At 40.2% G+C, this 25,797-nt stretch overlaps 1 protein-coding gene across 2 annotated transcripts in view; it reads right to left on the reverse strand.

Annotated features, from left to right (window-relative positions):
- Positions 1–25,797, reverse strand: part of SEPSECS (Sep (O-phosphoserine) tRNA:Sec (selenocysteine) tRNA synthase) — a 54,873-nt gene that overhangs the window by 10,245 nt on the left and 18,831 nt on the right. For both annotated transcript variants that reach the window (XM_030563077.1, XM_030563076.1), the window contains 4 exons: positions 25,352–25,505; positions 20,983–21,085; positions 14,918–15,047; positions 14,718–14,809 (listed from right to left, as the gene is read on the reverse strand). In XM_030563077.1, coding sequence (XP_030418937.1) covers positions 14,718–14,809; positions 14,918–15,047; positions 20,983–21,085; positions 25,352–25,505 — 479 coding nt within the window. The remainder of the gene's footprint in view (positions 1–14,717; positions 14,810–14,917; positions 15,048–20,982; positions 21,086–25,351; positions 25,506–25,797) is intronic.

Raw genomic sequence — 25,797 nt, forward strand, 5'->3', positions numbered from 1 at the left:
GCACTCGATGACCTCTCAAGGTCCCTTCCAGCCCTAGAATCTATGAATAAAATTAAAGATACCATTTTAGGTTAACACCTCGGAGATTTTACAGAACCAAATGGGTTAGGGGAGCAGTTCTGAAAAATATGTATACCTTCTTTTCCTGGGCCACTGAATTACTTCAGTTGCAGCCTCTATCTTAGAGAAATCAAGTGAAAATGGCTCCTGAGCTGACCCTCTTAATCACATGGGATGGATTCAAGCAAAAACAGAGAAATAGTGTCATGCCACCTAACAAAATGAATCAAACTACCTTTAAGTTCACTGACAACAGCATGAAGTTTTTGAGACATCTAGTTAGAGAAAAAAAAACATTCAAGAGGCTTCTATGGGCAGTGAGGAGGACTAGAAACTTGTGGCAAATCACTGCTGCTTTGCAGTGGCAATCTGAAATCAAACCCAATACTTGTATGGTTTGAGTACAACAGCTTGCACAGTTTGCAGTTGGTTTTATTTACAGTATCCTCTTAGAAGCTTAAAAGTAAAATTTGTTCCCATATCCAGGCACCTTTTTCTTGCTCCCTGTGGAAGACAAACACCATATTCATTTGTTGTTCACTTTCTTGCCACAATACTCGTGGGGGGAACTCTGCACCACAACGTGTGCACAGAATTCATATTCCCACAGATTTTTTTGCTTCTCTTCAGAAAAATAACTTTCCGATGGGGAAGAAAAGGGAAGTGTGGTCATGCACCCCCCAAACCCCAACCCCCAGCAGAGGAGGCATGTTGTTTCTGGAACCCAGAACAGCTGACAGAGAGGTAAATCACATAAGGGGGTGGGAATGGGGATGCTCCAGCCCGTGGCTCCTACCCTGTGATGGGCCCAGCTGCTAGTCCTGGCTGGACTGGGGTTGGGGGAGGATGAGACTTCCTCTTCCCCTGCAAGGAGCAGCTGGGGCCAACTCAGACCCACCCCCAGAAACCTTCCCCAGCTGCTGGAAGCTCTGCCCTTTCCCTCTTCCTGCCTCAGCACTCCTCAGCTGCAGACGGAGGGGTCCATGTGATGGCAGCTACCCCACAGGGAGGTCTGCACCCAGACCTCCCTGTGGGGTAGCTGCCATCACCCATTCATTTGTATCCCCCATCGAGCCTCATTCCCCCAACACCCAGAACCTCCTCACAGAACTCCCTGCACCCATACTCCCTCACTGAGCCTCACCCCTGCATCCAGACCCCGATCCCTGCACCCAGACCTCTTGCTGAAGTCCTGCACTCGAACCCCGACCCCAAGAAGTCCCACTCCCCTCACATGGACCACCCCTTGCTGAGCCCTCCAAACTCCAACTCCCATCCCACCAAGCCCCACTCTCCCTGCACCCAGACCTCCCTGCTGAGCCACACACATCCGAGCCCCCATCGCTGAGTGCCATCCCCTCATACCCAGACCCTCCCCCTCTGAGTCCCAACCACCTTCACCTGGACCCTTCTGCAGAGTCCCACTACCCCTGCACCCAGAACCCCCAATGAGATGCTGTGCATCCAGCTCCCCCACACACACTGACTGTTCCACACAGAACCCTCTCATCCCACACCTGGATCTCCCCACACTAAGTCGCTCCACACTTGGATCCTGCTGGGTTGAACCTGCCTGTCCCACACCTGGTGTGCCTGGTGTGGAGGGGCAGGGCTCTGTGCCGCTTCTGGGCAGGTCTGGTCCTTGTGCTGTGTCAGGATCAGGTGCAGCCTCACTGCTGAGTCTGTGTCTGAGGAGGGGCTGCAGGGTGAGCTACTACCTCTGTGCAGCCAGTGGTCTGTGCTCCCCACTGCCATGCTGGAGCCACCACATTTATTCACATATAAAATTTGCAGAAACTTAAAATATTGTGTGCAGAATTTTTAATTTTTTGGTGCAGAATTCCCTCAGGAGTAAATAAGCATCACTAACATACTCATCTATTATATCAGTATCATTTTTGTAATCTGATTTGTTAATTATTTTGTGTTCCCTCTATTGGCTATTTACTTCTGCAGCAAACAGAGGATAATACTGCAAGGGAGTGTATTTACAATGGCTGTTCTCAGAATACATTTATTAAGGAGAATGGTGGTGAGAGAAAGTTAATGATGAGAACAATAAGATATTACCCAACCATTTAACACTCTAAGCGTCTCATTGGAGGACTTCTCTATAGTGTAGTACATTTGACAATGTCCCTTTAATAAAATAACTTCCAATTTATATAACTGGGTTCTTAACTTATCTACTTAAAAGTAGTAAATTTTCCTCATTTATGATTAGATATCTAAACCACTCAATTAGCCCAGAATTGCTACTTGCATGTGGAGGGACTGGATGAATCAGGGAAGAATGAAGGAAGAGGAGAGGAAAGCAGGGTATATGCATTTTCATCAAACTGACTGAAAACTTCTGCACAAAAATGTAAATGTTTTCCTGTTTTTGTAAAAGAGCATGCTTTGCATTTTAGAATTTTTATTTTCCATTTAACAACATCTAGATCTTCTATAAATAAATAGTTAGCTAAGCAGTTCACTGTACAATAAATTAATGACTTTTCAAATCTGGCAATATTTTGGGGGGGTCAAGTCTATAGTTGACCTCTATTAACAAAATCGCTTTCTGCTGCATGGAAAATTTATAAGCACCGCAAGCAAATATATACAATGAATTCTTACTTAAAAGAAATGCAGCTAAATACAATTGATTTTTTTATGTGGTAGGCACTGTAACTCAGTTTTTAAAAATCTTATCATGCTAAAAGATGTACTGAATTACTTACACAGTAAATGTCAGCCAAATTGCTAGGGGGAAAGAGTGAATGAAAATGTGAAACAATTGCACCACGAAAACTAGCTAGCTATTGAGGTAAATGCTGTTATATGAACATATATTGCACTTCTGGCATTCTAGTTTGATTTCTAACCCCTAAAAAAATGACATCTAAGGGAAAACTGAAAATTCAGTTAATTCTAGAATTCTAGTGTATATCAAAAGTGCCAAATGACATAGTCACATTAGACATAATGGCGAGCTTCACAAAAGTATACATAAAACTATCAAGAAACTTTTGAAGAAGTGAGCAAAAAAATCAGTGTTGTTTCTGGAGCCAATTTTGGTAACCTGGATATTAGGGGATAGTTCCTCATCTGCTGTTAATTAGCACAGCTTCACTGAAATCAGTCTAGCCTGCGGTTTCATGTTAGTTAGACCATGAAATGTGCCATAGTGATACAAAAATCCAGTCTATGGATATCATAGGAAAGTCTTTAGAAATTGAATTTATGGTTTCTAGGTTTACCTGTTAATAAAGCCATCTACTACAGTATGTGCAGTTCAGTGCAGATTACATATTGCATAATACACACATACCCGTTTTTAGAGAGGAAAATTATTTTATGGACATGAATAATTTTGGAATCTTTACCTTTTAATGCAGAAACTTTATCTACAGGTGTTCTCACAAATAGCTGAATCATACTATATATTTTTATTCTATAATTCGTCTAGTTTTGAGAAGCTAAACACAAAGGGCTTTCTATCTCTTAGGAGATGGTGGGTTTAAAAATCGTATTTGCATTGGATTATGGTAATATCTAGAGGCTGCACAGTACTAGGCCCTGTACTCATACAACACATATAGAAGCTGTTCCAGGCTCTTACTCATTTTTGTTCCCCTTTTCTGAACCTTTTCCAAGTCCAATATATCTTTTCTGAGATGGGGCAACCACATCTGAATGCAGTATTCAAGATGTGGGTGTACCATGGACTTATATAGAGGCAATATGATATTTTCTGTCTTCTTATCCATCCCTTTCTTAATGATTCCCAACTTTCTGTTCACTTTTTTGACTGCTGCTGCATACTGAGTGGATGTTCAGAGTCACTGTGAATAGTTCTCTAAGATCTCTTTCCTGAGTGGCAACAGCTAATTTAGACCCCATCATTTTATATGTATAGTTGGAATTATGTTTTCCAATGTGCATTACTTTGCATTTATTAACATTATATTGCATCTGCCATTTTGTTGCCCAGTCACTCAGTTTTGAGAGATCCTTTTGTAGCTCTTCGCAGTCTGCTTGGGACTTAACTAGCTTGAGTAGTTTTGTATCATCTACAAATTTTTCCACCTCACTATTTGCCTTTTTCCAGATCATTTATAAATATGTTAAATAGGACTGGGCCCAGTACAGACCCCTGGGGGATACCACTATTTACCTCTCTCCATTCTCTCTCCATTCTGAAAACTGACCATTTATTCCTACTCTTTGGTTAAAAGATAAGGAACAGTTACTAATCCATGAGAGGACCTTCCCTCTTATCCCATGACTGCTTACTTTGCTTAAGAGCCTTTGACAAGGTCCCTTGCCAAAGGCTTTCTGAAAATCTAAGTACACTATATCCACTGGATTCCCCTTGTCCACAAGCTTGTTGACCCCCCTCAAAGAATTCTAGTAGACTGGTGGGGCATGATTTCCCTTTACAAAAACCATGTTGATTATTCCCCAATAAATTATGTTCATCTATGTGTCTGACAATTTTGTTCTTTACTATAGTTTTAACCAGTTTGTCCAGTACTGAAGTTAGGCTTACTGGCCTGTAATAGCGGGGTCTCCTCTGGATCCCTTTTTAAAAATTGGTGTCACATTAGCTATCTTCCAGTCATTTGGTACAGAAGCTCATTTGAATGATAGGTTACAGACAACAGTTAGTAGTTCCTTCAGAACTCTTGGGTGAATACCATCTGCTCCTGGTGACTTAGTACTGTTTAGTTTATCAATTTATCCAAAACCTCCTCTTAATGACACCTCAGTCTGGGACAGTTCCTCAGATTTGTCACCTAAAAGAATGGCTCAGGTCTAGTAATCTCCCTCACATCCTCAACCATGAAAACCGAAGCAAAGAATTCATTTAGTTTCTCTGCAGTGGCCTTATCATCCCTGAGTGCTCCTTTGACACCTCAATCATCCAGTAGCCCCACTAGTTGTTTAGCAGGCTTCCTGCTTTTGATGTACTTAATTTTTTTTTTTTGCTATTACTTGAGTCTTTGGCTAGTTGTTCTTCAAATTTTTTTTGTCCTTCCTAATTATATTTTTACACTTCATTTGCCAGAGTTTTGCTCCTTTCCAGGGTGGGTAAAAACCAATGGTTTAAAAAAAATTTTTTTTATTTAAATCGGACTTTTTTGATCAAATGTTTTTTGAAGAAAAAACCTATGTAAATATAGCTTTGATTAAGATACGTTATAGCTCAAAAATATCTCATCGTGGAATAGGGATTATAAATTCTCATTCTATAGTATGAGACAATATATTAATGCAATGTTTAAGGAAAGTTTTCTAAATGAGTTCCAAGAGTCCATGGATTAAGGACGCAGTTTTATGGAGTTCCTCAGGCCTCAGATAGAAAGATTAATCTAAATAATCTATACAATGTACCCAATGGGATTCAGTGCTCAGTCTGACGATACCATCAGAGATGCTTAGTTTTGCAGTTCTCAGACTGTGAATTTGCGTCTCCAGAGATAACATGCTTTTTAACAGCAAAAACGTTTTTAAATAAATAAATTAATATATAGAGGTGAGAAATAACAGACCTCAGCTCTATTGTCCCTCTGCAAATTTGTGTACACATTGTCAATCCCTTACCTTTCTCTAAAAGTACAAAGTTTCAAAAAATTCAGTGAACAGAAGATTGTTGGGGGCAGAATAGTATAGTACAGTAAAGGAAGAAGTCTGGAGATAAATGTGAGAAGTGAGGGACATATGGTTTTTTGTTAAAATATTATATATTTGCTGTTGGAGAAAAAAAAATCCAGAATACCTGATGTTGTTGTTTTCGTTAAATAAAACAATTCAAATATCTGTCTGGTGATGGTCTCCTCCTAATACAGCATGGCAAGAAAATCCTCCAAATATTAATGATTAACCTCTTGAACTGGAGATAGTTCACCTCACAATGACTTCATAAATATCTCCTTCAATTATCTCTGGTAAATTAAATAACCAAACAAGGATCCATTTTCTGATATAGCTGTAAAACTAATCTGAAAAGTTTTCAAAATAAATCACTGTTTAAAAATATATAGTGTGTAACTTCTAAAAATGAAACCTACATCTATCTCTGAGTTGAGAATAATATGTATTAGGGTTATAACAACCAAACAAAAACGCACTTTTATGTAGAAAACCATGTTTAAATAGAGTCTTCCTGATTGATTTAAATCAAATCCACCCTGATCCTTTCTATTTTCCTCATTAGGATTTAACTTCCACTTTTTAAAGGACGGCTTTTTGCCTCTCACTGCTTCTTTTACTTTGTTGTTTAGCCACAGTGACTCGTTTTTGTTCTCTTAGTATGTTTTTTAATGTGGGGTATATATTTAAATTGAGCCGCTATTATGGTGCCTTTAAAAAGTTTCCATGTAGCTTACATGGATTTTACTTTTGGTGCTGTACCTTTTAATTTCTATTTAACTAACCTCCTCAGTTTTGTATCAGAGGGGTAGCCGTGTTAGTCTGGATCTGTAAAAGCAGCAAAGAATCCTGTGGTACCTTATAGACTAACAGACTGTCTGTTAGTCTATAAGGTGCCACAGGATTCTTTGCTGCTCCTCAGTTTTATGTAGTTTCCCTTTCTGAAATTAAATGCTACAATGTTGGGATGCTGTCCTGTTTTCCCCACCCCAGAAATGTTACATTTAATTATATTATGGTCACTATTACCAAGCAGTGCAGCTATATTCACCTCTTGGACCTCATCCTATGCTCCGCTTATGACTACATCAAAAATTGCCCCACCTCTTGTGGGTTCCAGGACTAGCTGCTCCAAGAAGCAATCATTTAAGGTGTCAAGAAACTCTCTGCATCCCTTCCTGAGGTGATATGTACCCAATCAATATGGGGACAGCTGAAAACCCTTTCCGTTGATGTAGGAAGCATCTACATTACAATAGCACAGCTGCAGCACTAGACACACCCTCAGTTATGACAACCTCCTGAGGCTGCCCTGTGAGCTGCAGCACTGCCCAGAATCTCCAGAGTTATACATGCTGTGACCTTTCCCCCAATACACCTTTCCTGACCAGAGCTCTATCCCACTCCTATTTTAGGACTTGCAAAGTATCTTCTCAGACGACAGCCTTACAGCTATCTTCTGCAGTGCCTCCTTGGCCAGATATAGAGATTTTAGAGCCCTGTTATGCTATTCTGTCCCTTTTACCTGGCATAATGAGGCTGGGATAGTATGAGAATCTCACCCTAAGGAATTAAGCTATGGTATGTGGGTCTGGTTTTTTTGGTGACATCTGAACTATCTTAGGTTCAGAATTAATACTTAGCACCTGGCATCTTCAAAGCAGTTTACAAACCCATTCATCTCAAAACCTCAATACCATCCCTATTTTTCACATTAAAAAGCTAAAACAGAGTGGTTATTGTACCTGTTTTTCAGAGTGGCTGAGCACCCACCGCTTCAATTTAAGTAAATGGGAAATGCAGAAGCTCAGCACCTTTGAAACCAGTCTCTAGGAATATGTCTAAATTAAAATGATGCTGTGCCACAGCAGCGCTTCAGTGTAGATATTACCTATATAGTACATGATGTAGATAAACCACCTCCCCAGAGTTGGTAGTTAGGCTCCATTGGGCCAGCACTGTCTACGCTGGGGATAGGCTGGAATAGGTATGCCTCTCAGGGGTGTGGATTTTTCACACCCCTAAGGGATGTAGCTCTACCAATGTCAATTCTTAGTGCAGACCACGCTTAGATGACTTCTAGACCATACTAAATCCACTAACACACATTATGGTTCCAAAGAGAGCCCCTTCAATATACTTGTTTCAAGACACTTCTGGACAACATTACAGAACTGAAATGATTACAACAATTATATAGTCGGCATTTGATTACAAATACAAGATTAGACATTCTTTAGTCTTAAGAATCCATGAGAAAAACACAAAGGATTTGAAGGAGTGATTAAAAATGAAAATCCCTCTGCAATCACTGAGAACTACAGCTTGCTAAAACTCAGAGTCAGGAGTGAAGGTAACTTAAACGACTTACCGATAAGCCGCAGTCCTGAGCGGGGGCATGGCCTCAACCAGAAGAGGCAGGGCCTTTGAAGATTTAAAGGCCCAGGGGTTCCAGCTGTGGCTGGGAACCCCAGGGCCTTTAAATCACCCCGGAATTACCAGCTGCAGAGGCAGCTGGGAGCCCCAGAGCTCAGTGGTGAATTAAAGGGCCCAGGGCTCTAGCCACCGCAGAGCTCCGGGCCCTTTAAATCCCCAGCTGCAGGAGCTCCCGAAGTGCTTTAAAGGGCCTGGGGCTCCCCGCAGTGGCAGGAGCATTGGGCCCTTTAAATCCCCACCCGAGCTCTGGCAGCCGGACTCAAGCGGAGATTTAAAGGGCCCAGGGATCCCCGCACTGGCTCTTGCTGGTACACCGTGCCATACCGTACAGTCTAACTTTCACCTCTGCTCAGAGTCCAACTTCTGAAATGACAGAGCTTAAGCTGAAATCTCATTTGTTCTGAACACTGGTATATAATTAATGTCAGTTTTAAAAACGGAAACTGGATTACAAATAGAGGGTTAAATGCTCAAAAATGGTTGCATGGAAAAAAGCAAGAAAACGAACCAAAACCCCCCAACCCTCCACTACACAAGTAAGAAGATAACACATTGTTGAACGTGATCCTCGTACTGTATACTTAATTGTTTTTGTTTTCAACAATGTAAATCCCACCATGCACACCGTTCTGCATGACCTTTACATCCATGCATCTCTAATGCAGACACTGGTCATGTATACTGCTTTTTACCATTTACTCATGCCAGGTGCTTGCATAACTGCAAAACATAATTTAAGATATGAAGTTTATGCATTAATGTCAGCTAAGTGAGATAAAGTCATGGAAATTGTGGGTCAATGCTGGTTCTACAAAGCATCTGAAAGTTCCATATGAACAGAAAATCCTGCAGTACCTCAAAAAAAAAAATCTCACGAACTATAACATGGGAATCTAACACTTCACAAAATCTGACAGCAGCAAACGTCCCTCCTCTGAGTAAGTGAAAGAATACTGGAGTACTAGTATTTTGAAAACTTAACAGTGCTAATATGCATTACAAGTATTTTCTCTCACTATTCCTAAGTTCAGTTGTAAGTAGAGCAGCAACTTTATTTTGAACTGTAGAGACAATAGATAGTACATTCCTATTTATCAATATAATCTACATTTTCTTGATAACACATATGTAAAACAGCTACAAATCACAATGTTCTTCTCCATCGTACCTTTCTCTTTCATGTAGTTTTAAATACTTCATACTCATGTGTCATTATGGAATATGAGTGACTCTTTAAATAACTAAAGTTAGAAACACCTAGTCACCAAAACAAAATCTGCATTGCATTTCAAACGCAGGAAATAACATACGCCGGCTGTGTGTCACCAGTAGCCAATAAGTCTTGACTACTAGGTTATTGAGAAAACTAAGGACAATCCTAAATAGTTGACCACAATACTCTGTAGTTGCCTTCCTGATATTACCAACACACCAAATGGTCAGATAGATCAGTAAGGAGTTCTCCACAGTGTAGATAACAGATGCTGGAACTTAGGTTCCCTGGTTGTCATGTTTATTCTGTGCTAATTAACATTTGCTCCTCAACATGAGTAATATTTAGCAATGGGTGTCAGGAATCATATTACCACTACATTTGGTACACATTGTCTGGTTCAGCCAAAGAAATAAACATATAAAATATAGGTTTCACCTTAAAATCTGACACATAGTATGCTTGTTGTGCATCAAATTCTATTTAAGAGCACCAAAAGATCACCTCTTAGAAACCTAACCTTTACATAATACAGTAATAGAATTCAAAATCAGAGGAAACATTGGTGTACTTGTCATGTTTGATTATGTGTCTATTAGTGTTTTTTGCATTCCAGTAGTGCAGGGGTCCCCAACCTTTTTGTCTGGCGGGCGCCAGACAAAGGACCGTGGTGGCGGTGGAGCACCTGCTGAAATGCCGCCAAATTTCTGCATTTCAGCGCCGACTCCTCTCGATGATGTCACTTGTCAGCGACAAGCGGCGTCATCGAGAGGCGTCGCCACCGAAATGCCGCAGAAATTTGGCATCATTTCGGTGGGTGCTTCACGGCCGGCCAGGACACGGGCGCATGTAGATGCCCCCATGGGCGCCATGGCACCCGCAGGCACCGCGTTGGGGACCCCTGCAGTAGTTCCTAGAGTTCGCAACTAAGATCGGGAACCCATTGTGCTAGGCAGTCTGTAAACACATAGTAAGAGACAGTCCCTGGGCCAATTAATATAAAATGCATGAGGCAATTCTGCCACTAGGTGTTAAGTGTGATAATGGAGGTGACAGGGCTAGAAGAGGGGAGAAAGAAAAAAACTGCTTTCATTCCCCTCTGGAGACAGCAAAACAGTGGTGAAGGTGTTTGTGATCATTTCTTCCTTCCCAGACATACTCATTGCATTTGTCCCTTAAAGACACATCAATCCCTCATATAGGCTCACCTGCTGCCAAGCACCAGCCACTTGCACTCTAAATACATGCACCCTTGGGGTATGTTTAAACTGTAATTAGACAACCGCAGCTGTCCTGTGCCAGCTGACTCAGGCTAAGGGGCTGTTTAATTGTGTTGTAGATGTTTGGGCTCGGGCTGCAGCCTGAGCTCTGGGACCCTCCCACCTCGCGGAGTCCTAGAGCCCGGGTACCAGACTGACTAAACGTCTACACAGCAATTAAATAGCCCCTTAGTCCCGAGCCCTGCGAGTTAGCTAGATCCCTTCATTGCTCTGCCCCTGGTCACACAACCACTCCCTCTATATTGCCCCGAACCTCTGGGCCTGCCTATTCCATGCACACTCCTCTCTCTGCCACCAGATAGCATTTTACACCTTGAGACAGTTCTCCCCAGTGAAGGGCAGGAACGTAGTCTGGTTCTTGCTTCCCTCTGTTGCAAGAGATTATCCTTCTTTATTTAAAAATCTGGGCACTTCAGGTTCTTTGAGTTGAGCTCAAAGAACCTGAAGTAACATTTGATGTGAATAAGGATAGGGTAAGAAAAGAAAGAAAAAAGACTTGGAGTTTTTTTATAGCTTCACTTCTTTTTTGAGTAGGCGTAGGCTGCACCAATATAGAAAGAAGTACTCAGTGTCAAGCTATAAATAGCTCCTGCTGGGAGCATAATAGCTCTGCCTGGGCAGAGCACAGACAATAAACTATCACCATTAGAGTTAGACAGTTCAGGAGCAAGCACATTTAAACAAGAAGGGTTCTTATTCCTACCACAAATCCCATAAAGGAAATATTTACACTATACATAAAATATGTTTATAGCATATAGCCACATTCTGAATAAAAAGACCCGCCTATTGAATGAAGTTTAAATATCTGATGTTTTATTCACTTTAGAATTCTAGTTCCAGGAAAATAACGTCACTACTTTTGAAACATACAGCTATTCATTAAGACATTTTATTTGTTAAAGAATTACCATATTTGTGACATGGACAATTCCTAGAGCTCCACATTACATATTCATCACCATTATAAGCCACAATCAAAATTAACTTTACCGAAAGGCATAATTATTTTTTTATGATTATTTAAGCAAATGGGTAGAAGAAAAGGAAACTGATTTCCTTTTGATGCCAACATACACTGTTTATGAAAACATACACAGATATCCAAAATACAAAAATATTAGACAATTTATTTCATAAGTAACACTTAAAAAAAAAAAGTCCATACACTACGGGTCTTCCAACATTAGTTGTCTGGATCGCCTCCCCTCTCCAGGTCCCACTCTTAATTTTATTCACAACTGCAACATTCCTGTGATATTTATAGCAGCTGCATATGTTCAGCTAGGCTGGCTCCTCCTTCTCCAGACACTCAAACTCTACAACAAAGATCTTGGAAGCCTGTAGAAACAACTGAAAACAAGTTGTAGGATCCAGGACCATGTGGCCTGCCAGATCTCCACAAACCACCTGAAAGCGCTCTGCAAACAACAGTTTTAACACCGTTTTATTTAGAGCAGATCCAAAGAGTGGAACAGATGCACCACACATGACTTAAATAAAAACTACCTATCTATGTTAAGTTTAGATAAGTACCCCAATTTCTGTCTAGCTAATTACATACAAAAAAACATGTTAAACATATTAAGGGGGCAAAGACAAGCACTCAACATTTAGGAAATAGCAGAGTCAAGGATCCCTAAGCAACCTTAGCTAGGCCCCCATGAGTGAATATATTATGTAAAGTCTTGGCCAACAGCACAGAGGACGTCTGTGGCAGAGTCAGGAACACAACCCAGCTCATTTTGAACCTCAGATTAGAGCTCTAAAGAGAACATCTTTTCCATTTTTGCAACCCTCCACATCATTCACTGCCCATCTGGTGCACTGAATGAGACAGGAATCCTATAGAACAAATAGTATATGATCATGTAATTAAAGACAATCATAATGTATGCACACAAAGGGCTAGATCCAGAAAGGGATTTAGATATCTAACTGTGACTTTAGCCTTTAGACTTTAAATCCACAATTTAGATAGTCAAAATTCCCAAACCCCTAACCTGTCATCTAAATTCCCATAGCACCTAGAATCCCCATGGTACCTAAAAATCTGCCTAAATCCATATGTCTGGCATCCAGCTCATGCCTAAGCCTTTGCGAGATCCTCAAACTAGGCGTTTTCCCACAGCAATAACATTTACCACTGGTGCAAAATCATGTGGACCAGCCACGGGAGGGGACATAATGCACACTTCGCCAGTGGCTTATGCAACCATTAGCTACGCAGCAGAAGGTGGTTGAAAAATCAAGAATCCTGAGTTTGAATCCTGGTTCTAGAGGGGATTATAGCTTAGCTATGACAGCAGCACAGCCAGATATGTATATTTGAAACATTCATTCTGAAAGAAAAATGTGGCTAAGTGGATAAGATTTTGATCTGCCCTGTTAGAGATCTGGATTCTATTCTTAGCTCTGCCAGACATGACCCTGTGCAACCTCTCAGTTATTCCATCTGTAAAATAGGACATCCATATGTGTCTGCTTTTAAAGGTATGAATATAAAGGTCCTGTTAAATAATAAAGGCAATGAAGTGCAGAGAATTATTAACAGCAATGAGTGGAAGAGCAGAGATTTGAATTAATGGTCTTCTCCTAGTTCCCACCCATAACATCGTCTCTTTGACCAAAAGGGGGGCTGCCACTGCTAGTGTATCTCCATTTTCCTATTCAGCTGAGGCTTACTGGGAGCTGGAAGCACACTCAGCACACATGAAATACTCAGAGATTTTAGAAGTAAACGTCTCACAAGCTCTACTGAGCATGTGTAAACAGGGATTTTCAGAGGCTTATGATTCTGCTAGGTGATTTTTTTATAGTAACAGCAAAAGCAATCTCTGACTCCAGAGTTACCCCCTATCACATTTTCAGTTCATTCTTCAAACCCTGAAGGAGCTACAGATCTTAAGAGAAACAGTTGTGGAGAGAAGAGAGGGAAATTAACATTTGCAAAACAACCTATTTTTTCCTAAACTTGTTCTCAGAAATGACTCAACTGTTTCTGCTGAACCAAAACAAAAACAAAACAAAAAAAACTCAACCTGTGGCAGAGAGCAAACAGAAAATTTCAGTCTAAATGCTTTAAGTTTGGCAAAGTTATAAGCAGCAAAAAACATAAGCGTGTAATGGAAAGTTTCAGGCAAATCGCTATCTTCCCTCGCTCCCCCATAATGAGGTGGCTCTCAGTTTGTAGGACGTGGCTCATGTGAAAAAAATTGATATTAAAATTGTTAAACACAATTCAGGACCAGCCTATACAGTAACTAGAGTACATAGTGGGAGGAAAGGTAGTTACATCAGCAAGTAAACCCTATGTCTTTATTCAATAATTATATTAATAATTTGAACAAATCACAAGCTTTCCAGTTTTTTTGTTCATTAATCAAAATATAGCTAACTACCGTATACCACCTTGTTTATGAATCTAGTGATTAAGGTGTTCTATGGAATTATATTTGAACAAGAGAGACTATGAAGTTCAGACTGATTTATTTCACACATGTGACATGCGCAAATAGACAAGAGACACCATGCCCAATACAAAACAAAATAGAAGACACAGATATCTACCTAAAATTAAATCCTCACAACTTTCTTTGAGGTCATGTATTACTGACAGGCTGAAAAATGCCTGGCCCAGCCACAAAGGACGTATTTGCCTAAATTGATAGTGCTTCTGAAATTAGATGGTCCAGCCTAAAAATAACCACTCCCATTAACTCCACTACAAACTGTTTTCAAGTTTCAATTAGTATTCTTCCTGCGAGCTGTGTGCTTTTGAAGTCAAATGGTCAGGCCAAATACTGGAACTTTTTAAAAAATTGATCCACATTTCAAGCAATTTTATTTTCAAAGTCAGAAACAGTCTGGAATCTGCACTGCTGTTGCTTTCAAAAGTAAATGATCTATTTTGAAAGTCACACATATTTGTGAACAATGAGGTATGTGGCTCCTGAAATACTAATTTTCTAGTTTAGGATCCAGTGATAAACAGACAAACTGCATATACTCATATGTGAATGCTCCTGGGCTATACTGTGACTGCATTATATTTACAATGAAAAAGAAATGCTGTTTGCCAGAAAGCTTACCTTTCTCTCTTTTAGTAGCTGTCTGTAGCCACTTTCACCCAGGGACAGTAGGGTAATGAGGACATCTAAGGAAGGAGATGCTGATGCTCTTCCTGAAGCAATGATATACAGATTACTTTAATTCTCTCTCTCTCTCTCTCTCATTATTCAAGTTCTTTGCAGTTATTTCACATAGATGAATCAATCTGTAAATTATTTACCTGGGTACATCTTGCTGATATCCTGGATGAAGGAATCACTGAAGCCAGCAATGATAGCACCACCTACTGGAACCATAAAATTTTTGTCCAAGCTCTGGATGAAAGCATCTATTCTACCTACTCGAGCACCCTAACAAAACAAAACAAAACAAAAAGAACACAACCCCCCCCGCCCCATACATATACACATTAGGAACAAGTGTTTGACAGCATCCTGTTGTATTACGTATAAAAAGCAATGGACAGCAAGTTACATTAATAAAACTCTCATGGAAAATACATTAGAGCTAAAACAAAATTTCTTTTCTTAGTAGTGTTTGCCAAGAACATGGTTGCATTGCTATACATCACCACAGGTTCATCTATCTGTGACACTACTATTAATTCCTATTTTGCAAGGAATTAAAACACTGAACTAAAGTGAAGTTTTACACACTGTGGTATATTTTCAAAGTACTGCATGGATTTTTAACTGTGTAACTCCCATAAAAGTCAGTAACCCACAACATTTCAAAAGTTTAGCAAATTGAGTCTTAATTGGGGTTATTATATATATAAATGGCCATAGTGTAGTGTAGTCTTTTCTCAGTGCAGATATATAAGTCCCATTAAAATCAGTGGATGATTGTGGGAGAACACTCAAACACTGTCCTTACCAAGATTTCAGTTAGTTGTATCACATAAGATTGCTTATAATATGAAGATCCAAGTAACTCCACTACTGAAAATGGAGTCAAGTTCCTCCCCAAGAAAACAAACTGTCATTTTAACCAGGGGGTCAAGTATTCTCCAAGACACAGGATGTAAATACTGCAGCAAGGCTCTGATTTCTGAAGCACTAATGCTGTGAATTCAGAGAAGTCTTATAGTTTGTGTTATGCAGGAGGTCAGACTAGAAAAATCACAATGGTCCTTTCTGGCCTTTTAAAAGCCACAAATTTATGAATTCTGCAGTTAGCTGAGAAGTCTACAGCAGCATGAAATAAGTATAATATACTCAAACACACAATATATTATACACTAAATCAAGCTACATAAATGTTACTAGTGCGGAAATGAATGCCAGAGGTTTAGCACCTGCATTTAGTTGGGGAAAAGGGAAAATTGGGGCAGTTGACAGGGTACTGGGAACAAGATCTCTCCCCCTCTTCAAATAAAAAAAAAAAAAAAAGATTTTTTTCCCTCCTCATCCTCCCATTCCATTTTGGTTTGTTGGATCCATCCTTCTAGCATTCATCATGGTACCTATGCACTATCCATTGCTCTATTGGTAATGAGTGTGTACAAGTGTGATGGGGTCTATTTGCCCCACACTGGTACTGCTAGAGTTCATTCTACTTCCTGGGCTGAGGAGGCCACGCCCCCACGACCCTGCTAGGCACGCTCCAGCTGGAGACTAGGTATAAAAGGGAGCAGCTCGGCTCATTCAGGGCTAACTGTTGGAGAGAGAATGTATGTTGCAAGCTCCAGCCCAGGAACTGCAGAAGTCCCAGATGGCAGAAGCCATCCTTGAGAGTCTGAAGGATGACCAAGGAGTGGCGGAGCTGTTGGGAGTTGCACTGACTGAGGAGCCCAGAGACCCTGGGACCATGGCATCAGGAACCAGCTAGGAAGTAGCTCAGGGAGACTAGCTGTGGTGCCAAGTGGGGTCAGCGTGTTTCAAGCAGATTCCCTGCTGATTCAGTGGTGACTATACTTGCCACTGACAAGCCTCTGAGCTGGGATCTGGTGGAGCAGGATGGGCCCAGGCCCTACTGACTGTGGCTGCCAGGCCACACCGCTTTGCTGAGTCAGGTGGCCACACTCACTCTGACCACTGGGCGATATACCCTGGCCAAACAGGGAAGCCATATTCCCTTGGACTATTAGGTCCCACACCCTGACTCTGGCTATTGGGCCACAAAACCTTGAGAGAGAGAGAGTGGCCATATTGACTTTTACTGCTAGACCACACTACCCTAAGACGAGGGGTGATCGTAAGGATGTGACCGTGAAGAAATAATTATCCCACCCCAAGAGGGCACAGGGTGCACTTGACCTGCGACAACAGGGATAAGCGGGTGCCCTGGGAACTTAGACTCATAGACTCGAGGACTGGAAGGGACCTCGAGAGGTCATCGAGTCCAGTCCCCTGCCCTCATGGCAGGACCAAATACTGTCTAGACCATCCCTAATAGACATTTATCTAACCTACTCTTAAATATCTCCAGAGATGGAGATTCCACAACCTCCCCAGGCAATTTATTCCAGTGTTTAACTATCCTGACAGTTAGGAACTTTTTCCTAATGTCCAACCTGAATCTCCCTTGCTGCAGTTTAAGCCCATTGCTTCTTGAAGCTTGAAGCTTAACTTCATGAAGCTTCCCCTTCCATCTATATCTATCATTGCATTGAAGGGACGGAATGCCCCAACATCCCAATATCTTGAGGATGATGGTGGTTTGGGACCTTGGAACTTCTTTCCCAGGGCCTATTGTTCTCCAGGACGTCCCTTACCATTGACAAATTCTGCCGCTGTTATCATGGAATGCATAGGCTTCTAAATATAGCTAAAAATTAATTAATCCTAGATTGTATAATTTCTATTGAAGAAAAGAGATTTCTTTTGTTAACAAACTCCGAAATAATGACTTCAGTTAAATGTTTAAGATTATATCATAAGAAATATCTAGCTACAAGCCAGAAAAAAATGCACAGCCCAATACACTAATGCACATAATTGTGCTTTTCAGTGTTTCTTGACAAGATTATTGTTACAAATAATTTTTTCCATTTGAGATGACACAGGAAATTAAGTTTCTTAACATTTTGATCATGGAAAGTTTAGCCTATAATATAGTTTCTCTGTTAAGAAACCCTCATTAGCTGTAGGATAATACTCAGTAATTACACAGCCCCATCCATGTGAAGATCAAAATGCTTCACAAACAATTACATTTCACAAAACCACTGTAATGTAGGTACAATAAATATACCCAGTAAACTATAAAACATCAGTAATTGTTTTCCATCCTCACATCTCAAGCGTGTTGAGATGGGCCTTCAACCACTCAGGAGCATATAGCAGCCATAATCTCATTTCAAATGTTCTTTTTTGTTAAAAAATATAAATGCTTGCGAAGATTAAACAATAAAATTATTTTATTAAAGGGTCATCATCAACCTGAAATCTAGTTCAGTTACCAAAAAAAAAAGTAGTTTCAAGCATTAGACCCAAATTAAAATCCCTTTTACCTGTGCCTGTGATTTCTTATAAAAAAATAGGGATTATAAACTGTTTTCCTCTATCCTGTTGATGTGTGACACCAACACAAAAGGGAAATATTAGAAATGATGATACAAAAAGTGTAGTCAGATGTACAAAATTAAACACGCTGAAAGATGTCTTTTCCTCTAATATCTTTCAGTTATAGCCATATTAGACATTTTGTAACAGTCAGTAAAACATTTCTCAACTTCTAGTAAAAGGAATGTTATCAAAATACCTAAAGACCTCAGAAGTCTGGTCAATCTATACTTCTGAAGGTGCTGTTGACAAAAAAAACCACATGTAGATTGCAACTACTGCGATACAAGAGTTTTAACAGCTTTATGGCTGGTGCTGCATACAGTAACTCTTCGTTTAACATCGTCCTGCTTAAGGCTGTTTCAATGTTAAGTCCCTGCTCAATTAGGGAATATGCTCGTTTAAAGTTGTGCAATGCTCCCTTATAATGTCGTTTGGCTGCCTGCTTGTAAGATTCTGTGGCAGAGCAGCAACTATACAAGGGAGCATTGTACAAGTTCCACTTTTCTGCCTCCTCCCCCTCCCTCCCAGCGCTTCCTTTGGCGGCGTTTAGGACTTTCTGGGAGGGAGGGGGAGGAGCAGGGAAGCACCACATCTCCACTCCTTCTCCTCCCTTCCAGAAAGTCCTAAGCGCCGCCAAACAGCTGTTTGGTTGCAGGGAAGCGCTGGGAGGGAGGGGGAGAAGTGGGAAAGTGCCATGTCTCCACCCCTCCCCCGCCGTCCCAGAAAATCCTAGGTGCCACCAAACAACTGTTTAGCAATGCTTAGGATTTTCTGGGAGGGAGTGGGAGGAGTGGAGATGCAGGGCTTCTCCACTCCTCCTCCTCCCCCCCAGCACTTTGCGCTTAGGACTTTCTGGGAGGGAGGGGCAGGAGCGGGGAAGAGCTGCGTCACCTCTCCTCCTTCTCCCTCCCAGAAAGCCCTAAGCCGCCAAACAGCTGTTTGGGGGGAGGGATAGCTCAGTGGTTTAAGCATTGGCCTGCTAAACCCAGGGTTGTGAGTTCAGTCCTTGAAGGGGCCATTTAGGAATCTGGGGCAAAAATCTGTCTGGGGATTGGTCCTGCTCTGAGCAGGGGTTGGACTAGATGACCTCCTGAGGTCCCTTCCAACCCTGAGTTTCTATGATGGGGAGGGAAAATGTGGTGTGGGGTAGGGATGGGAAGATGTGGGCGTGGAGCATTCCCAGCGAAGTCTGAGCCTTTTCTTCTCCGGGGAAGCTGCTGCAGCAAAGGTGCTTCCTAGCATCCTTGCCTGCAGCAGGCTGTGCCTGTGTGGGGTAAGCGAGGGGCACTTCCCAACTATACTACAGTACTATACAGGATATAATGCCTTTTGTCTGCCCCCAAAAAATTTCCTTGGAACCTAACCCCCCACATTTACATTAAATCTTATGAGAAAATTGGATTTGTTCAACATTGTTTCACTTAAAGTTGCATTTTTCAGGAACATAACTACAACATTAAATGAGGAATTACATTAGGAAATTTCCATTTAATAAACAATCCTCCCAAAACAGGTTTTTTTGTTTGTTTTTTTTTAAGTAACGTTATAACAAAGTAGCTTATCCAATGTCAGTCAATTATTCCTCTTCCTGGGAACAGGCTGCAGCAATAAGCAAGGATGAGGTGGACACTGGTAAGATGTTGTGGCACTTCTGTCATATTCCTTCAGCCACCTCAGAAGTGCATCAATAATAAGGTGCCTAATAATTCACACATCCTGAAGAGGTCTTAATTCCTATTCAAGTATGGTCCATGATTTTACATATAATAGTTTTAATAAGTTTAGGAAGCAGGTTTAAGAAGACAAAACATATTCCTTCCGCTATGAAAAGTATTTTAGTAAAATGAAGCAAAGATAGGGGAAAATGTTATGTTCCAGACAGTAGAGAAAAGGTGAGCATACATTTATTTGTTAATTTCTTCCAAGTTTCCCCCCACCTCATTTTAAAAAAGTTATCTGAACTATTTGGTTCTGTCCTCAACTTCCCCACTTTCAGCAGCAGTTTGCTTGCCCAGTTGCCAATTTTAACTCCCTTTCTTTTATAAAAATGACCTCTGGAATACCGAACAGCTTCCATCTTAATTTTTAAACTAGAAAAAGAAGCAGAAGCAGCTGAAAGGGCCACATACTGCATGACATTTTAGGATAAAACAGTTTGCAACTTTTTTGTTTTCTCTTAACCTCTTTCTTTTCCTTACTCTTTCCTCTACTATTTTGCCTCTCCTCAGCTTCAAATTCACATGGTGCATTATCTCGGACAAATTATTTATGTATACTTTATTGATTTAGAATCACCAATACCCTGAAGACTCTTCCATATTTCCGACAATTAAAAAATCCCAAGTGATTTCTGGGAAATTATTTTTCTTCCTGTTCTTTCAATGTTACTTTGTCTGTTTCTGATTTTGTACTGTGAATAATAATCAGAAGCTGATTAATGTTGCTTCAAGCCCCCAACTACGAGAAGTTGTGGGGAGCCCAAATAACCCTTCATTTTAGACTAAAGGGGGTTTTCTTGTAGGAAGGTTGCTGGAGACCAATTCTGCTGAACCTGGCCCACCCGATTTTATCAGCAGCAGGAAGCAGCTCAAAAAAAGTACTCTCTGTCCTTTGAATCTGCTCAGACATGCAAAATTGCCTGGGATTAGACTCAAGTCTGCGAAAACATTTGACAGAACGTGCCCATGTTGTTCATTTTGTAGTTCTATATAATTGTATTATCAAAGGTTAACAAATATATCATTTAAAAAGTCTTTTTGAAATACAAGCCTCATACCTGCTGGATGAGATGCATACATTTTGAAGACTGAACTCCATATGCATTGTTGACAATATGAGGAATGTCATAATTAGAACAAATCACAGCCAGTTCTTCCAGTCTACAAACATAAAAGTGCAAATTAGGAAAACACTTATAACTGAACACAGTGAAGTTATGGTATGAGTCAGGCCATTTAAGGACTAATTAATGCAAGAAGGTCAAAATGGGGACAAGTGAGGGAAAAAGAAACTTCTTCACAATTATATTAGGGTTTACTGCAGCTGGGAGTATGCCCCCCAGCTGGGTAGACAGATACATACTAGTTCTCCTTGAGCTAGTGTACTAAAAATACTGCATGGGGGATGGCACACACTAGCTGCTCCAGTACAGGCTCACCTGATTCCCTCGGTCCTAACTCAAGTGGTTAACCTGTGCTGCAAAGTCCACACCGCTATTTTTAGCATACAAGCTCAAAGAGAATTAGCATGTCACTATTCATCCAGGTTGGGAAGCATGCGTCCAGCTGAAAGTAGACATACCTTAGTATTACCATTGTGACCTGACAGTTTACTAAACAACACCTGTCCATTTAACTAACATTCTCAGTTACCTATACCCACTCTCTAACCTTTTGGGTTGGGCTCAATTTTTTCATGCTTAACCTCAGTTCCAAACAACTTTTTGGTAAAAAGCACCCCCTGACCCCCAAACAAAAACAAAAACAAAATTTCATTGGGCTTGCTCAAATTTTTTTTGAAGCATGTTTCAACTTACTGTATTTTTTTTTTAATTTATAGCACTGTGCCTCAAAAAGGATTTGACTGAAGTTTCAAAATTTGCGTGGGGAATGAAATGTCTGAAGAGATTGGAAATAGCACAGGATAGGGAACCTTTCACTTTTTGGTTCCCAGTTCAATCTAACCCAGCTGGGTAGTGACTAAAGTTGTTACCCTCTGATAGCTACTGAGTGCCCTATGTTTAATGGGTTGGTAGTCTCAGTACAAACCCTAGTAATCATATTTCAAAAACCACCAGCACCTCTGAAATCAGTTGGTTCTCATCTGCATCCTAAGCAGAGCCAAGGAGTAAACTGGCATGGAAGTAACACTGTCCTCTTGAAAATACAAGCGGTTCCTCCGGAAGAGAGGAGAGAAATACTGACAGATCTACGAAGAGAATCATGCACTCCTGCTGCTCATCCTATACGTACTCTGTGGGAAATAGACTTTGGGTTCCCATTACTCCAATCTGGCACCTTTGTCACATCAAATTATTTTGTTTTATACTTTGTCTGTACATAAACCTGAATTAATAATGTGTGTTTTGGAACCTGCTGAGTGGTGTGTACAATTTTAAAGCAAATAGCATAGAAAGTCAAATGATGTTGCACATAAATTATTGTATCTTCAGATAACTACAATATAATAAACAAAGTAAGTTGCAGTTGTGGGATCACCGAGGGTGATGCTTAAGGCCCTTAATACAGGCGAGCATGTTCTTAAGGTCACTGACTTAAGTGCTTTTCCAAATACAGACCCCAAGAGAGGACAACCAGAATATGTTTGATTCCAGCTGAGTTTAAAGGCACATGAATTTGGTCTTAGCTAGTACCATATCTGGGTGGTTGGTATTTCTCTGTGTTTGGGTCTTCTCTACCATCTTCATTTTATTTTACTAGCTGCCAATAAATCTTTCCTCTACACTAATTTGAATCTTCTACTCCTCTTTTTTTCAATGAACTATCACTTCAAGATTTGGGCCAAGATCTTTGCTTTCATATCTCAGATAAACTGTTACTAACGAAAGAGTTTTTCCTTAGGCTTAATAGGTAGCCCTATTACTGCTGACTGCAAAGATCCATGGATCAGCACCTTGCTGCAACTGATTTCTCACAATCCAAATAAACTTTCATTTACCACACAGGCTCAGTTCTGCATGAGCCTAAATGTGGGTGGACCTCTGGACCCCCCTCAGATCTATAAAGCTTTGCATAGATGCAGGGTTCACCCTGCAGAGCTCACTAAACATTCCAGGCCTCTTGGTATTTTGTAAGATTTACACTTTTAGTACATTGGGAAAGGGTTCCAATTATTTTGGAATCTTTCTAAAATCCCTTGATTTCCACCCAACTTGTGTACATTCCTTATATTTATTTTTGAAAATATTCTCTTTGAAAAGTTATGTGCAAAATCCAACTGAAAAGTTATGTGAAAACACAGTGCAAAGAGCCCAGGGCCCAAGCAATGCCCACCAGCTTCTGGCAGGAGGCAATGGTTTTCACACTGTGGAGCACGCCTCAACAGAAGGCAGAAATATAGGGGCAGAGGGTCTTGTGGCCCTGCGAGCCCCCTCCACACATCACCTCTAGGAGGCACAAATATACTTGCCCCAGGCATTAAAATCCCTCGTTACAGCTCTGCTCTTTCCAATAAAAAGAGAGGCAGTACTTAGAAAGGGGCACACAATGAATGTAGGTTTTAAAAAAAACTGACCTTTTAAAAAATAAAAATGTTAAATCCCATGTAGCATGACATTTGTTTAAAAATTTACACTTCAGCATACTTCTAGACAGCATTAAAACAAAAATGTCAGATATTTAAAAACAAACATATAAAAAGGTATCCTCCAGGAACATTGTACGGGATTTACCTTCCTTTTACGAATATCTATCTTCTGGTCTTTGAGGGCTGGCAGTATCCTTTTAATAAAAAGCTCATAACCCTCTCTATCTGTAGTATGCTCTAATGCAGCCCCTGATCGTATATTTTATTTCAGAGTCACAAGGGACAGAACACCACCATGTCAAAAAAGGAAAGAACGAGGCAGAGGAGTGAACAAAATTTACATTAGTTCAAAAACAGACTAGTTGATTTGGTAGTTTTGATTCAAACTAGCCAATATATTTTCCAATTCATCTTCAGGTAATGTTTATAGTATTCTGACTGAATTATTTACCACACTATCCTTCCACCAACATGTATAAGTGTATTATTTTTAAATCAGTAAAATGTAGGACAGTTTTGACTAACATAGGATAATAGAGTGAAAGGTATTTTTACTAGCCATTTTTCAACTGTAAGATGATAGTGTTTTATTTCTAAATTCAGATATTCAGCTATGAATGTGTAGGTATCAAAGCAATTAATGAAAGAAAATAGATACACATGATGCAGTAAAGAAAATTATGACAGCAGTAAGAGTATTTTGTTTTGGAATTATACCAAATTTAAGCAATTCTTATGCTGAAGTTAAGGTACTATATGTTTTCAAAAATCTCAACCATATTATTAAAACCTATACTTTAAACAAATTGTACTGTGAACACAAATGAGCCCACAAATATACAATTGTACACTGGCAAAACCCAGTATTTGGGTTTATTATTATCTATTTGAATATGCAGACACTAGTTACATTCACAAAAGCAGGTTTTCCAAACAACTATCACTGGTCTCATTTTGAAAAATTGTCCCAACATACTAAGTGCATTTAGCTATCAGAATCCAATTTCTAGTTTCCAGAACAAGAATTTTCAAAGATTCATAGTGTGGACCACAGCTTAATATAGTGCCTCAAAGACTTCATTATCTCCCATTCGTGACTGTATGGTTCATCTCCCTTGTCAGCAGTGACAGAATAACATCCATGTGGCAATTACAGCAATAGCTTTCATGGAAATGTAATATTAGGAAAGAATGTAATGTATGTTAAGCTTATTTTAATGTGATTTAACAGCCGGAAACAGAGAGCCAGCTTCACGTGATCAGCTAGTAAGTGCTCAACCCAAGGTAAGCTAAACAAGAGGAAAATCACTTTTTATATCAGTGCAGTACATCTACACTTCAGGTTTGCAATGCTGCAGCTATACTAGTGGACAGACACCCCACCTTGGGCTATCAAAAGTGTCAAATGAGAAAAATTCATCTGGGATCACTGAACTAAAGGAGACAGCAGCACAGGCTACTGTAACTAAGAAAATTTGACCTCTGACTTAGCAGAGCAGCTTCTGTTGTATGATTTCACAGAAGACAATTGTTACCCACTTCTGTGGAATCACAGGAAAAACTGCTGGCTACAATCATTTATATCACCAAAAGCAATGAGACATTATCATCTTCAGCCAGGTATGACAAGGAAGATCTGCCCTATTTCTTATCCTTCCTTTTCTGCTTCTTCTGGTATGTTTTTTTGCAGAAGTCGCATTGTTTCCATCCTCCTGCTCCCTGAATTCCAGGAGGAAACTGGAAGTAAATTTTCACTGTGGTATCTATTTTGCTTCATTAACTATTGGTGGTAATTAAGCAATTTTAGGAAGATGAGTATAAATGTGAAAGTTATTAAAACCTTGGTAATAGCTACCAAGCATTACGTGAGGATTATTTACCTGTCAGGTACCCTTGGAGCAAAGCAAGATGTAGTAGAATGAACACAGAGAACATTTTCAGCTCCAAGATCCTGGATTTTAGCCTCTAACGCCTTTACGTCCGTGCGCAGCTCATCACCTTCTAATACATTCTCTATCACCACTGGCTCAAAACCTAACCCAGCCAATAAAAATAAGAGAGTGTGTATTAAACAGTAACTTTATACATCTATATCTTCAAGCTAGATGCACGATTGTTGGCTATGATTTAATTTCAGATGCTTTTTATTTCTACTCATTTATTCTGGTAACAGACTACTTCAGAGGCTCAGAATCATTAAGAACACTGGTACATAAATGACAACTTCATTGGTGCCCACTGGAGAACTTGAGCTTTAGGTAAACGCTAGTACCCTTTGCAACCTGAACCACATAGCAGCAACAGGTTCAAGGAAATCTCCCTTACT

Source organism: Gopherus evgoodei, chromosome 5 (assembly GCF_007399415.2).
Source record: "Gopherus evgoodei ecotype Sinaloan lineage chromosome 5, rGopEvg1_v1.p, whole genome shotgun sequence".
NCBI classification, from domain to species: Eukaryota; Metazoa; Chordata; order Testudines; family Testudinidae; genus Gopherus; species Gopherus evgoodei.